Source organism: Microplitis mediator, chromosome 5, assembly GCF_029852145.1.
Source record: "Microplitis mediator isolate UGA2020A chromosome 5, iyMicMedi2.1, whole genome shotgun sequence".
In the NCBI taxonomy this organism is placed as follows: domain Eukaryota; kingdom Metazoa; phylum Arthropoda; class Insecta; order Hymenoptera; family Braconidae; genus Microplitis; species Microplitis mediator.
Genome location: NC_079973.1, coordinates 24,114,958 through 24,130,847, shown reverse-complemented (window position 1 = coordinate 24,130,847; position 15,890 = coordinate 24,114,958). Strand labels below are relative to the sequence as shown.

Here is a 15,890-nt window from a genome sequence, read left to right as displayed (position 1 = left end):
CGATGTCTGTCTGTATGTATGTATGTGTGTGTGTGTGTGTGTGTGAGTGTATGTGTGTGGATGTAAACCTCTCATATATTTTTAATGAATAAACCGATTTAGATGGTTCTTGCGGCATTCGAAAGATTCCTTCTGAACTTAGATTTTCAGAAAATTTTAAATCATTGAGTCAAATAGATTCTGAGATATTTAAGAAATACAAAAAAAAAAAAATTCTGTTTTTCGTTTTTTTTTGATATTTTGAAAACTGTTGGATCGATCAATTCCGAACTCTAATCAGCTCTAGAACTTAATAAAAGCTTTCGATTGCCGCCAAGAACGTCTCAATCGGATAATCCGTTCGAGAGATATCGTCGACGAAAGAATGGAAAAAATTTATTTTTTTCGTTTTTCGTGAATATTTTGGAAACTATCGAATCGATCAATTCGAAAAACTAATCAGCTCTAGAACTCGATATAAGCATTCGATTACCACCTCAACTGTCTCAATCGGATAATCCGTTCGAGAGATATCGTCGACGGAATAATAAATGTTAAATCAATATCTGCTTTTTTCATTGAATAACATCATAATTACTGAACAAAATTACTTAAAACTAATATGTTCTTCTTTATATAAGTCATTGGAAGTGACTGCCTAATAATCGTCATGTTCGCTCGTATCAGGATATAATTACACGATATAGATACAACGTATCACGTAAATACTTATTTTTGAGCTAATTATTGAACATAATTATGAACAAATATAAAAAACGCTCATTCATTCATTATTTTAGATTCTAAATTTTCAAACTTTAACATAAAACGTAACCCTTTTGAGCTTAAAAAGCTCATAAAAAAGAGAAACAAAGGTATTTTCGAGCTTGAAAATGTATTTATACTAATGTTTTCGAGCTCTTAGAGCTCGAAAACCGTGGGAAGTTTGGGGGCTGGTCTGCAGGGCTAACCGATGTCCAGATTTTTTAAGTATGTATTACTCTACACTGTAATAAATAACCCGGGAGAAAATGATCAGACCTGAACATGCCTGTCCATGTATGATCAGGCCTGAAATTAGACATGATCAGGCCTGATAATACCTGTCCATGTCTGAAGGGATCAGATTTGAAGGGTCTAGCTTTTAACAAGAAGAGGTCTGCCTTGAATTTAGAGAACTTTAATTAAAGAAAATTAATTAATATCCAAATTCCTAGAATTCTGAACCTGATTAAAAAAATCATACACTTAATCATTTTTCTTTAGTTGAATTTTAATAACACTAAAAAATAACAAATCTTCTCTTTAATTTAGTAATTTAAATTTTATTATTGGTTTTTTTTTCAATCAATAATTATCTATTTGTAATAAATTACTGAAAATAATTATTTCCTTAGCCATGATTATTATTTATGGGACTTAATGAGTTATTTATTAAGTAATTAGTGTTTAATTGAACAACAATTTCGCAATATACCAGTATTTAAATTGACGATAACAAGAAAAATGAATAATTAATTAAATTAAGACGATAGTCGAGGCGTATAAATACGCGTTGAAACAATGAATCCAGAAAAATATACAACAAACACCTTCAATCAAGTTTGCTATTTCACGTTGCCGATAAGTAAAAAGGTATTTTATTTCATGTTATTTACTATAATCTTATTTTTTTTTAAACCATGTAGACATGTATATACATCTGTTCATATCTGACCATATCTTCATAGACATCTTGATGCCTGAATTTTTTTTTTTTTAAACCGTAAATATTATATCTCAGATCTCATCAGATAGAAGTAATGAAAAGGTCACATAGCTGTGATCTAATCATACTTCGTCATAGCATACTTTTGGAAATCATTTCTAAAATAGTCAGAATAGCTTTTTAGTATCTCGAAACTCTTTTTTGTGGAAAAATGAGACTTTTTGAGACATGAAATTTTTTCTCACTGCCAGAGTAAATAACGTGAGTCAAAACACGCATGTACTGAAGGGTTCAAAATTTTCATTTATTACGTCCTAACAAACCACCAAAGAGGTTGATTAGTACAAAAAAAATTAACGACATTCATTTTTTCGTATCATAGGTAATAATCATTAAAAATTTCAAGTCTGTGGGTTTTTAGGTCAAAAGACGTGAAAATTTTCTTTTTTACACCTCCGCCAGGTGTTTTAAAAAAATTTATACCATCTATTTCCTTTTCTCGTAGGTAATTATCATTTCAAAGTTCAAATCTCTAGGTCTCTTGGTTAAAAATCCTGAAAATTTTTTATTCTTACGCCCCCGAAAACTCCTATAACAATCGATTTAAAAAAAAAAATCGGAAAATAGTTGACTCTGCGAGCCAACTCAAACACTTGCTACTCTAAGAAAATCTACGGTGAAATCCACTGTAATTGTACGGTAAAGTCTATTGCAAGTCTAGGGTTAAGTTCGCTGTAGTCTTACGATAAATCTACCGTAGGACTACAGTATTCTAATTACAGTACAATAGTCAACAGTAGTTTATATAAAAACAACTCAACACTTTGGTGTTTAACCCTTCGTTACACGCGCTATACGGCGATTCCCTGCACAACACCACTCAACCTAATCGTGTGTAACGGAAGGTTAAAGTAATGTAATTTTTTATAAACTTATGTGAGTAAATTTTTATCGTGTCAGATATTAAATATTGTTATAAAACTTAAATAAAAATTTACTCGAAACATTTTATATCGATTTGATTATCTTGCGAAAATATGTTTAATATTTTTTATACAAATTTTATAGTACATACAGAATGATTTATTTCAACAATGATTTCGTTTTTCCAGAATCAAACAACTAAAATGTCGAAAGTAATTCTATTATTATTGTCAATTTTCTTGATAATTGGCCTTTATGCTAGTGCAGCTGAGGAAGGATGCCCCGGCAAATGGGTAAGTAAACTTTTATTGGTGACTCGTAAATAATAAAACCCATTCGTTCTGAGTGAAGCCATGGTAGGGGAAATTAAATCGACTGAAGCGTACGCAGTGGTTACTTTTGGCGTTACGGGAGGCTATTATTACATATATTAATTAAATAAATATTTATATACTACATTGAGATAATCATTTAATTATTTATTTTTCATTATGATTTTTTCTTTAGTATCATTTTTTGACTTTGATATGAATTTCAAACAACTTAATCTAAACGTTTACTGCATTCTTCTTCATTTTTTATCATTATACTTACTTGTTGTTGATTCGTTGAATAAAAAAACAAAACTGCAATTACCATAAAACTGTCACATATTTCTTATGTAACTTTTTTTTTTACTATTATTTGTAATATTTATTTATTTTTATGTTTCTTGCTATTGACATACGTATAAAAACATACTCTGACAGCCTCCCGTAGTTCATATTTTGTCTGGCGGTGTAGTCACACGCACAGCGAATCGATTATTATTCTTTTTATCGCAGAAAAAATAATAAGGCAAGATCATGCGACAATCATGTCTAAATGATTGTCAACCATAAGCAAACACAAAAAGCAATGTGTTATTTACTTTGCTGAAATGCACGAAAATTCCAAAACTTATAAAAAATTAATAAAATTAATTTTTTTTTTGTTTTAGTGTCATTCCTCGCAGGGTTACGGTTGTTGCGAAGGTTTTACGTGCTCCAGTGACTGGTTTCAAGGCAACTGTATGTCTCATCGTGACTGGAGAAAAAACCAGGGAAAAATGGCGGCCAACGCGCCATAAGTGGTGAAAAGAAATGATGGCGATATATAATTCCATACAGGCAGTACAAAATTCTATTATTCCGGAGCCGATTCTCTAAGATGCAGATTTTAATGCAATATATTTTTGAAAGTAAATCAATTGTAACAGTCACATCAAAAAGTTACTTTTTGTCTGTGTTTATATATCTTATCATTCATGTACGTTTTTGGTTTTACACAATCAATAAATAAAGACGCAAACTAATCTTCAAAGATTTATTTTTCATTAAGACTATAAAACTTTTTTAACATAATCTCGTTGCTGGTAGATTTGTATTGTGCATTTGAATCTGTATGTTGTCTTGAGCAAGTCGTCGATGTCAGTATTTCACAACACTTCACTTGATTTAATGGCTTGAACTGTTTTCTTTACATAGCCGTTGTGTATTTGGCTTTAGTTTGCACGGAGTTTTTCAATTTTAAGTTAACTTAATGTAATTTGATAAAATATATTTTGATTTACTGAGAAAGTTATGTAGAATATATGCCCATTCAACAGTTGGAGTTTTTAAAATGAAGTTGATGTCGAAAAGTGAATCGAATTGAAGAATTTTTAGAGTCTTAAGGGGATACGCTACCGGACCTCTTTCTCACACTCAGAAAAATAAATGGGACTATCTTTGTTGCACTCGTTGAGTAAATGAGAATTTTAAAACAATTTTTCTCGGAGACGAATTAGAATTTTTGAAAATACGAAATTTCTAGCTCTTTGTTAAAGTTTTAAAAAACGCTAAAGACTCTCTATTTTAGGTTTCTAGTGTTTGTCCGTAAATTAAATTGAATTGAAAATCGGTTACCGTTACCCCTTAAAGAGCGCTGGGTTAAAATCGGTTAATTCGTTCGCGAGATATCGTGAGAGAAAGAAATGCTAAAAAACGGTTTTTTCGAAAACAATGGCATACAAAAGTGTTTTCGAGCTCGAAGAGCTCGAAAATGTATTCATAACAATGTTTTCGAGCTCCTCGAGAACAGCGGGAAGTTATAGGGCTGGCCCGCAGGGTCAACCGATAGACAAATTTTTTTTTTATTCAGTTACAAAATAATTTCCAAAATCTACATTCTAAATTTTTACAGTTTTATATATCTTTATATATTATATATGTATATATATTTTTTAATTTTTATTACGTAGATGCCATTTAATTATTTTTATATCTACACAGATCTTAATTATGCGGAATTTAGATCTCCGTATATTAAACAGTAGAATTCCACTGATTAATTTCAAGAATAATTTATTCATCATTTACTTTGCTTTTGCATCTTATCTATCGTGATTGGCACACTGAGAGAAAAGTGCTTAGTAACCTGAACTATTCAGCGACAGATATAAAAATATAGTCTCCCTAACCAATTTTTATTGTTACTGGAACTATATACTAGTGTGAATCAGCACGAAAAAATAGTTACATTAACTAAACTTAAGAAACTATTTTTGCCTTATTATGGTCACTACAAAACTTCAATCTTTTTAAATCAAGGCTTAGTAGTGAACACAATATTACCTTTATCATTGGCTCGATTAACATAAATTAGATACTGTAACTATGTTAGCTTAGTAACTGTGTGATAGTTGGTAGAAATAATTTCAATAGTTGACTCAACTATAAGAGTATAGTTGTCGTCTCATAGAACTGCATTTATTTAGTTCCTTTTACTACTGACAAAAGTATCAACCGTACTATTTTATCTTAGTTCTCTAAACAATCGATTTCTAGTTAATTTAATGATTATAGAATATTTCTGCTGACTAATAATCAAATGTAAAAAAAAATTCAAAGGAGAATATAGTTATGAATACCATTAGTATTTAGTTTCCCTGGCTATAAATTGCGTTCCTAATGCCAAAAGTGCGTATTGCAAAATATACGCCTTATTGGTTCTGCTGAGCCAAAGAAGCATATCAAACATTTTTTTTTGCTTATCAATTCCGAATTGTTAAAAATGTGAAGATTGATTGAAAAAGTGAAAAAAAAAAATATTTTTTTATACCAAAAGGGCGTGTAAACATTTTTTGTTGCCAATCAATTCGGAATTATTTATTAAAGTAAAAATTAATCAAGATAATATATATCTTTTCTCCCAATAAATTTTTCTTTTAGCTTAAACAATTTTTTTTTTTTTTTTTTTTTTTTTTTTGTTGAAGCATACAAAAATTCTCGCATTAAAAAAATAGTAGTTATTCCGAGAAAATTTATTTTCTTCAAACTAAGAAATGCAATTGTCAATAAAAACTAACATATCTGGCTACAAAAAATATCTCCTATATTAAGAAATTAAAACCCTTTAAAAAGGTAAAAATTTTTCTATTTAAGCGTGAGAATATGTTGACTTGAAAAAAAATATTTCGATTCGAGATAAAAAATTCAAGATAAATTTGGACTTGTTACAGAAGTTTTTATTTCTCAATATTAGATATTTTTTTGAAGCAAGATGTATTAGTTTTTTGTAGCAATCTGCACTTTTTTGTTTGAAGAAAATAAAATTTCTCGGAATGAGTACTATTATTTAACGCAAGAACTTTTTATGCTCGAACCAAAACAGAATAGTTGCTTAAACTAAGGGATAAATTTCCTGGGAGAAAAGATATACATGGAGGAGAGGGAAGTCATCAAAGCAAGGCAACAGCAGCAGGAGTAGTTCGGTTTTCGCCACTAGATCGCGCCCACCTTTTGTAGTGTCCCTGGTAAGAAACTTATTTCAGATGTATTATATTCCAAGCTTGAGAATAATTCTGGTATAAGTATTTCTCTGTTATTCGACAGAGTGACAAGTATCATTTTTGATTGTAATATAGTATTTACTAAATTACATTAAGACCTTAATGTTTAACATTAAGGTATCCTAAAATAATTTTTGTTATAATAGAAAAACATCAAGTACATTTAAGGTAATAGAAAAAAATTTTTCTGTATTGATCACATAAATGCTGACTATTAAAGAAAAAAAAAATTAGTAAGGATGAACCAAAACCTGCAGTACAGATCGCTAAATAATTTTGTTTCTTGCAATACTTACTTATGGAAATGGCAACTACGAATGTTTAGTTACAATAAGTCCAATTAGTACATTCTCAGAAAATTCGATTTTCTAGTGTGTACATCTAGACACAAATTCTTATGGCTACAATTATAAATGATTTGAAGAACTAAGTATACATTATTAACATCACAATAATCTTATTGTTTATTAGACTAAGAATAAATTGCTTACTACAATATAAATTATAGTTATGTTAACTTTAAACTGATAGTAATAAAAACTTTCCCTAAACTAGTTATGTTCATTAATGCTATCTTAGTATATGTAACTAAAAATAGTAAGAACGACTATGTAGTCGTAGAGCACTTTACTGTGGCATATTAGTTACTGAAACTGACTTCAATAGCTGAGTCGTCTGTGAACTACGATTTCTTAGTTCAGAAAACCGATTTTTTCTCTCAGTGCAGATTGATATCCCCAATAATAATTTGTGATGATTAATTAATTAATAATAGAAATTGAAACATTTTTTTTTTTAACTTCTGTAAATATTTCAAACGCAAAGCATTGGATGTGTTCTACTCTAGTTTACAACTATTTAAACTCTAGTTGTATTTGTTTGAAGGTTACTGAATTTTCTTTTTTTTTGTGGCATCGTTATTTGTATAGTATCCCGAGTTCTAAACATTTCTTTAAGAGCTTTGTGGAACTGCGGATTTAACCCCGCGTATATAATCGGATTGTAGCAAATCGATGACTTCGCCAGAATACTCGGTATCGTTGACACTAAACCCGTCAATTTAAACTGAAAAGTTTTTAATAATTACTCGTTAGATATTTTTTTTTCTCTACATAACACTAATAGTAATAAACTTACAGAAAAATATTGAGCCGCCAGTGCAAACATTGCATAGGGCGTCCATGCAACCATAAAAGCAGTAATCATAACTGCGACCATTATTGTTACTTTTCTTTCACGTTTTCCCACTGCCTTTGCTAGAAATTTAAGTATAATAGTAATCATTAATATTTTACATTCGTTAAAATATTTGTAGAGCTGTAGCTGTACTTAAATCACATTATAAATTTAAGGGCAAGGGAAAGTCAAACTAGTTTTTTATTTACTATTTCTAACCGTGTGCGGGAAGGTGATTTTAATTCTTATATACTTTATCAATGTACATATATGTATAAAACTCGAGACTGTATAAGAAATTTGTGGAGTGAAAGCGGATTAAACCTTGAGTGAATGTATTATTGATCATTTTTTATTTATTTAATCCTCTTGGAGTGAAATTTACTCCGAAAAAAGTTTATGTTATTAACTCCGGATTGGTGTGTGCGAATTGTAATAAAATCCACATTACTGAAATTACTCTAAAAAATAGAAACTCTAGGGTAGAGGTACTATTTTTGGCCACTTTAGAGCCAGTTTTGGACACTTGAAAAATTTTAATAAAATAATTTGTAAAAGACACAATGACAAAATTAATTTTCAAAATGTGTTCAAAGATACTTTTAACCCGCTATCAAAATGGCAATTTTATTTTACACTTTTTCATTAATTAAAATAAAGTATCAAATGTCAAAAAATGGAGCAGTGGCCACAAATGGTACCTCTACTTTATTCCTTTCGTATGTGGAGTCCCGGGTCAAAAATTAAACTTGATTCAGGCTCGCTTCACCTTATTTTCTTTTAAAGTTATCGATTTGCCGACGATTTTTCGATACCCGATGAAAAAAGATTTTATACAATTGTAAAAAATTATATATAAATTGGATAGAAAAAATGGCCCGATCCAATTGTATACAATCGTACATAATTATATCTAATAATAATACTTTGATTCGATCTGTTAGTAAGCTTTCTGAGGTGAATAAATATTGAAATAATAAAAAAAAATTTATAACTTGATATTATTTTTATAGAGCAGAATTACTTATCTAAAAAATTTTTTAGTTGATTTTAAAATTAATTGTATAGTTTAATTAAATTCGATAAAAAAAAAATTTTTTTTATTTAGTCGAAGGATTTTGAAAATTTTAAAATAATATCGGGCTATTTTTTTTTTTTTATTATTCTAGATTCTAAGACAATAAATTATAAAAGCCCAAGTAATATTTTCATAATGTACCATGGAGTTTTTTAGATTTCTTTAATCTACTGATGATTCCAATATAAGCAGTGATTATAATAACAACAGGTACGATGAACCCAAAGAGAAAAAGAAATGCAATGTAAGTATCGTTGTGGGTTGATGGATCATTTATTTCCCATAAAACACTGCACGATAGATTAGCTGCTTCGAAACCATATTTTCCCCATCCGACAAGCGGTGGTAAACTCAAACAAAATGCATAAATCCATACGCAAACTGCGAGAATCCAAGATGATCTAATTATATGTTGATAATGAGTTATTGTTATTATTAGCTATAAATATTGAACGTAAGTGAGAATAAATAGCATATTGTGTGACAAGGGATGAAACAAAACGATTTCAGACGAGAGTGAAGTTGGCTGCCCGAGCCGTAGACGACACAAAAATATAGTGTGTAACACAGGATGAAAGACTTCTTCAAACTGCGGGTAATGTCAGCTTTCACCTACGGCTCGGGCAGCCAACTTCACTCTCGTCTGAAATCGCTTTGTTTTATCCCTTGTCACTCAACGTATTATTACATTTTGATAAAACTATAAAATCAATGACACACTTCAACATCATGCACTTAAACAACTATTAATTTTGCTTAAACAAAAAATGTGCACTTCGTGAAAATTATATATTTTATGAGAAAAATTCTCAGCTTTCAGGAAAATATCAAATTAGATATATCAAGCGCCGCACAGTTATAAAAATCGTTTGTTCTACTTTAATCGAATTTTAAACGACAAGTATCAGTTTAAATTGCGGAAGCCTTCAGTCAGTGGGCAAAAACATTATTTGTTTCTTCCCAAGGGTCGAATCAAGTTTGTTTCTTCCCAAGGGTCGAAACAAGTATGTTTCTGCCCGCTGACTGAAGGCATTCGCAATTTACGCGTTTGCTAATATTAATTCGCGACATCGGACTGAAATTAGCTTCTTTCGACTGGCTGTAGTGACACTGAAAGTTCAAGTATCGATGCTGGTATCATGAAAAATAATTTTTTCCCTTACTCACTTTATGGTTAATAAATACATTGGTTTAACAATCATAAACCATCTTTCAGTTGCCATTACTGTTAAGTGACCAATACTGGAGAGGCCAAGAGTTGACATAAACCAAGCGTACCTTTAATAATTAAAAGAGTAAATAACAAAATTATTATTAAATCATATACTACTAATACTAGCAATAATAAAACTAATATAAAACAATTAAGCTTGTTGACGATCTCTCGCTGTTTTTCTACCCTTGAGGTAATAAATAGTAATAAAATAATTCTCAAAAAATTTATTACTTTTGATGCTGAAAGAAAAATAGATCCGAATTCATTTTACGTTTGCACCCTGAGAAATCACCCCTATAAATATTTGTTCAATTACCAGGAATTATTACTAATTAATTAGTTATCATCACATATAAACCTACACGTTATCAGTAGAAAAAATATACATTTATTCATTTTTGTAAATTGCTAGCGGATTATAGGAGAGGGAGGGGCAAAACGGGAAACTGAAGGAAATACCAAGTTTACCAACTCTATTACACTAAATCTTTTTTTTTTTTTAATGGTATTCAAAGCAAATAAGAATAATTTTCAGTTACCGTTAAAAAATTTTTTTTCATTTTTGCGGGCAAAATGGGGTAGCCCTAAAAAAGGTAAAAAAAAAAAATTTCTTGATTTTAAATGAATTTGATTAAGTTAAATTTTTTTGTAAGTAATTTACATAAAGAAAAATAATATTTTACATGATTGTTAGATATAAAAGAAGAAAAACAAATTTTTAATAGTTTTTATCATAAAACAAAAGTCATTAATATTTTTCAACTGACAATTAATTTTTAAAAAAGTTTAACAAAAAAAATTAAAAATAACGCTCAATTATATTTACAAAAGTGATTTTGGAATGTTTAAAAACTATGTAAAATATAAAATTTTGAGGGTACCCCGTTTTGCCCCCCCCCCCTCCTTCTCCTAATTGCTTTGAATAAGTTATGTATTTATTTAGAAAATTTAGGCTAAAAAAAATTATTCGTCCTGGCGTGTCACAAATATAGATAGATTTCGCGCTTAAAAAATTTTTACATATTGCCCCTCATTAAAAACTACGATTAAAACCCATTGAAAAAAAAAAAATCGGTCTGTCAGTTGACCCTGCGGGCCAGCCCCAAAACTTCCCGCTGTTTTCGAGCTCGTTGAGCTCGCAAATACTTTTGTATGCCATTGTTTTGTAAAAAACCATTTTTTAGCATTTCTTCCTCCCACGATATCTCGCGAACGAATTAACCGATTTTGATGGTTGAGGCGGCAATCGACGTGTTTTATCAAGTTCTAAAGCTGATCAAATTTTGAAATCGATTTATCGAGTCGTTTTTGAGAAATTTCGAAAAAACCAAAAAAAAAATTTTTTTTTAATTCTTTCGTCAACGGTTTCTCTTGAACGAATGAACCGATTTTGATGGTTGAGGTGGCATTCGACGCGGCTTATAGAGTTTTAGAGCTGATTAGATTTTGGAATAAATCCATCGAGCAAATTAAAAGTTATCCAAATAAAACATTTTCGAAAAAATTTTATTTTTGAAATATCTCTGAACGCACCCTACCGATTAAGTTCAAATTTTTACGGCTTCAAGACATCAACAAGCCGCGTCGAATGACACCTCAACGATCAAAATCGGTTCATCCGTTCAAGAGTTATGAATATTTACATACATACATACGTACGTACGTACACACATACATACACTCGGACATCATCGTGAAATTAGTCAGGATAGCTTCCTAGGACCTCGAAACGTCGACATCTGATGGAAATTCGATTTTCGTAAATCGGACCGAAACCAATAACTTCCCGAATTTTTGAAAATTTACAATTTTCTTAGCGGGAAGTTAAAAAAAAATATTGAAGTTTTTAATCAGAGATATGCTTATTTTTATTATTCAGTTTGCACTTTTTTCTGCAATCATAAATAGTTTTAAAAATCAAATACGGTCAAATATATTTGCGTGCATGTTAATGTTAGCGAAATAACATTTCAATGGAGAATGGAAAATTATCTATTAAATTCATTAGTATAAAATTTACTATAATCGTAATAACAAGATGAAAATACTTTTAATTAATTACGATGATCGACTAGATTTTAAATAATCACATCAGAGTAGAATTACGGGATTTTGACGTTTAAAAATTTTTCATCACAGCCTTACTATCGTATTTGAAAATTCTTATTTTATCGCGTGTCACTTATGAAAGTACTGATATTGTGAATATTTTGAATGAAAAAGTTCTAATGAATAATAAAAAATAATCGTATTACCAAATACAAGTGTCATAACTCCAGTACCAGCCACGGTTATAAGCTGATGTAAAAGTAAAAGGATCTCCAAAAAGACCTACTAAAAATTCCCCGGACTTGAAAAAAATAATTACTGAATATTAATCGGAAAAAAGTCTTATTATTATCAAAAATAAAATGTTAATGATTGAAAACATACTGCAAGACTTAACACTGTTATGTTTATAGGTATCCAAAGTTTTTTAGATGAATCTTTAATAATAACAATGATAACAAATAAATTCAGTAAGGTTCCAAAAACTCCGATGAAACCAAGTACTGCAGTAATTATGTCATAAATAATTTCATTATTTTTGATTTCGTTTGTATGATTGGTCATTTTTTATATTTACTTCGTATCATTCAGTACTTCGAGCACGTCGTCTGAATTGTAACTATGACAAGTATATGAAATTTACGGCTATTATATATAAACCGATCATTTATAACCACAGGGGGTAGTCAGTGGGAAGCTGCGCATCACAAGGGAAGAATAACAACAATTTATGCGCAGTTGTAATACACTAAATAAATAAATAAAAAAATATATATATATATATATATATTAGGGTGATCCAAAAAAAACCGACTATTTTTTTTTTCGAGTCTCTTATGAAAATTTGTTGGCTTACAATGTTTTAAGAAGCCTCTCCAAAAATCAACTCGATAAAACATTTTTAAGAGGTCGCTCGCGAATTTTGAAAATATTAAAAATGATTGAAATTTAGATTTTTTATTTCTAAATTTTTTCTTTCTCGTGGCAACAATAGTTTATACTTGTAAAATTATGACTATGCTGAAAATTTCAGCCAGAAATTTAAATACTTAAACGGCGCTCAAGAATTTTGAATATTAACTGATAATATATGGGTCATTCCATGTCAAATCGACCAATAGTTGGAATCGACCCCTTTCGATTTGGACGAATTTTGGTCAGAAGTTTTCTCTCATCATATAACGAAGTTCTGCCAAGGGAAAAAAAATAAAAAAATTTTTTTTAAAAGTTATGCAATTTTGAAAATTTCACTAATTTTCCTGTTTCTTAAACTTATTCTTCAAAGATCTCGAAAACTATTACAATTACTCTAATGATCTGAGCTAGGTTTTAAAGAGGATACTTAAAGGTACCAAAAAAAAATTTTTTTGAAAAAATTTTTCAAAAATTCGCTTTTTGGGAAAATTTTGAAATTTCCAAAATTGCAAAAGTCGATGACCGCCATCAAATTTTTCGCTCAAATTTTTTTCTAGAGTACCTCTAATTGATTTCAAAAGATCCTGAAATTTTTGAGTAGGGGTTTTTTTTTGTTCAAAAGATATAAATTTTTGAATTTTAGGAAAAAAAATTTTTCTTTCTTTGGCATTGACTGAATAAAACAATGATAAATTCACTTGTAATTTTTAATTTTAAGGCTCAAAAATTTATTTTAATGCAATAGAATCAATAAAAAACTTATTAATGTGATATTTTTGTTTTACAGCTACATTTTGATTTCAAATTGGATATAATTGTGTTAGAATGATCGTTTTTTCTTAGCCCCTTGCTGTGGTATTGATTTCGCACTTCTTTTTCTCAATCTGAAAGTAAATAGTATTATTAGTATACATGTATATTCGATTCATATAAAATTTCCATCGAAAAATAGCTTTCTAATAATACTATTTACTTTCAGATTGAGAAAAAGAAGTGCGAAATCAATACCACAGCAAGGGGCTAAGAAAAAACGATCATTCTAACACAATTATATCCAATTTGAAATCAAAATGTAGCTGTAAAACAAAAATATCACATTAATAAGTTTTTTATTGATTCTATTGCATTAAAATAAATTTTTGAGCCTTAAAATTAAAAATTACAAGTGAATTTATCATTGTTTTATTCAGTCAATGCCAAAGAAAGAAAAATTTTTTTTTCCTAAAATTCAAAAATTTATATCTTTTGAACAAAAAAAAACCCCTACTCAAAAATTTCAGGATCTTTTGAAATCAATTAGAGGTACTCTAGAAAAAAATTTGAGCGAAAAATTTGATGGCGGTCATCGACTTTTGCAATTTTGGAAATTTCAAAATTTTCCCAAAAAGCGAATTTTTGAAAAATTTTTTCAAAAAAATTTTTTTTTGGTACCTTTAAGTATCCTCTTTAAAACCTAGCTCAGATCATTAGAGTAATTATAATAGTTTTCGAGATCTTTGAAGAATAAGTTTAAGAAACAGGAAAATTAGTGAAATTTTCAAAGTTGCATAACTTTTGACAAAAATTTTTGTATTTTTTTTCCCTTAGCAGAACTTCGTTATATGATGAGAGAAAACTTTTGACCAAAATTCGTCCAAATTGAAAGGGGTCGATTCCAACTATTGGTCGATTTGACATGGAATGACCCATATAACTAATACTTTGAAGTAGTTTTTGTATTTTTCTATAACTCAATTATTGTTATTTCACTAAAATATAACTTTTGTATAACCAAAAATATACAGGACAGTCTTAAACAATAAAATTTGGTAAGTTTTGAATAAGCGAAAAAACCTAAAAATTGAATTAAAAAATAAAAAAGTATGTAAAAAACTTATTATATAAATTGATGGTGAAAAAATCGAGAAGCTTTATTATTAATATTCAAGGGTCGCTCGAAAATGTCCAAAAGACAGCACTCGGAAACATTCAAAATTCTTGAGCGAGGTTTAAATATTTAAATTTTGGGCTTAAATTTTCAGCATAGTCATGATTTTACAAGTATAAACTATTGTTGCCACGAGAAAGAAAAAATTTAGAAATAAAAAATCCAAATTTCAATCATTTTCGATATTTTCAAAATTCGTGAGCGATCTCTTGAAAATGTTTTATCGAGCTGATTTTTGGAGAGGCTTCTTAAAACATCGCAAGCCGACAAATTTTCATAAGAGACTCGAAAAAAAAAAATAGTAAGTTTTTTTCATTGTTTTTCAAACAAATTTCATTCAGCGAGACTCCAATTAACAGATGTTACTGGAAAAAAAAGGAAAAACTCTGAAATAGTTTCAAAATATAAAAAAAAACCCAAAACTATTCATCAATCGTCTTCATCATCAGAGAATGAAAGTTTTGAATTAAATTCGGACGACGATTTAAGTCATGTAAGCAGTGATGACCCAGACGATATCATCAATAAAAGTGCTAGTGGCTATTTATCTAAAAAAAGAAAATCAAGTTTTGATGCTAATAAAAATACCAAAAAAACTAAGACAGATGATAATCATCATATTATTGAGACAATAGAAAATGAAGATAAAAATGTTCATGTTACGTCTGTATCAAAAGAACCACGCCCAAAATTAATCACCAGTGGATAGGACGATATAGATGCATGTAGCAGCTCTCTGTCACAGTATGATAGTAATGAAATAAGAACAACACCAATGACCACACGTAAGACTTATTGTTTTTATTTGAAAAAGATATATGTTATGCAAAGAAATCCAAAATAAACTTTTTTATTTTTTACAGAAGATATTTACAAATTGACGAAATCATCTTTTCAAAGTATGAGTAAACAATTTTCCAACATCAACGGACAATTAATTGAACTTTCTTGTCAAGTAAAGTTACTAAAAAAAAATTGCAAATGCTCTTCGGCTCTAGATAAGGACATGAGTTTTGAAGAAGAAGCCGAAGAAGGAAGTGAAAGAGGAGGAGAAGGAGAAAAGGAAGA

General features: G+C 29.4%; 2 protein-coding genes across 2 annotated transcripts; one reads left to right on the top strand and one right to left on the bottom strand.

The window, feature by feature from the left end:
* Positions 1-1,478: 1,478 nt before the first annotated feature.
* On the top strand, positions 1,479-3,952 carry LOC130667849 (uncharacterized). Its single transcript, XM_057469719.1, has 3 exons — positions 1,479-1,614; positions 2,800-2,904; positions 3,591-3,952. The coding sequence occupies exons 1-3, from the start codon at positions 1,543-1,545 to the stop codon at positions 3,717-3,719; spliced, it is 306 nt and encodes a 101-aa protein (XP_057325702.1). The 5' UTR covers positions 1,479-1,542; the 3' UTR covers positions 3,720-3,952.
* A 3,060-nt stretch (positions 3,953-7,012) lies between these two features.
* LOC130667370 (blue-sensitive opsin-like) lies at positions 7,013-12,544 on the bottom strand. The gene is made up of 6 exons (XM_057468881.1): positions 12,365-12,544; positions 12,187-12,281; positions 9,883-9,993; positions 8,857-9,116; positions 7,599-7,717; positions 7,013-7,526 (listed from the first exon to the last, which is right to left on the bottom strand). Exons 1-6 carry the CDS (start codon positions 12,542-12,544, stop codon positions 7,320-7,322), a joined length of 972 nt encoding a protein of 323 aa, XP_057324864.1. The 3' UTR covers positions 7,013-7,319.
* Between the last annotated feature and the right edge of the window lie 3,346 nt (positions 12,545-15,890).

Excerpts from the sequence above, each read along its gene's own strand:
- LOC130667849 (XM_057469719.1), top strand. The coding sequence starts at position 1,543 with ATGAATCCAGAAAAATATACAACAAACACCTTCAATCAAGTTTGCTAT. Across the intron at positions 1,615-2,799 it reads CGTTGCCGATAAGTAAAAAG|AATCAAACAACTAAAATGTC; the intron begins GTATTTTATTTC and ends TCGTTTTTCCAG. Across the intron at positions 2,905-3,590 it reads AAGGATGCCCCGGCAAATGG|TGTCATTCCTCGCAGGGTTA; the intron begins GTAAGTAAACTT and ends TTTTTGTTTTAG.
- LOC130667370 (XM_057468881.1), bottom strand. The coding sequence starts at position 12,544 with ATGACCAATCATACAAACGAAATCAAAAATAATGAAATTATTTATGAC. Across the intron at positions 12,282-12,364 it reads TAACAGTGTTAAGTCTTGCA|TCCGGGGAATTTTTAGTAGG; the intron begins GTATGTTTTCAA and ends ATTTTTTTCAAG. Across the intron at positions 7,718-8,856 it reads GAAATCTAAAAAACTCCATG|CAAAGGCAGTGGGAAAACGT; the intron begins GTACATTATGAA and ends TTAAATTTCTAG.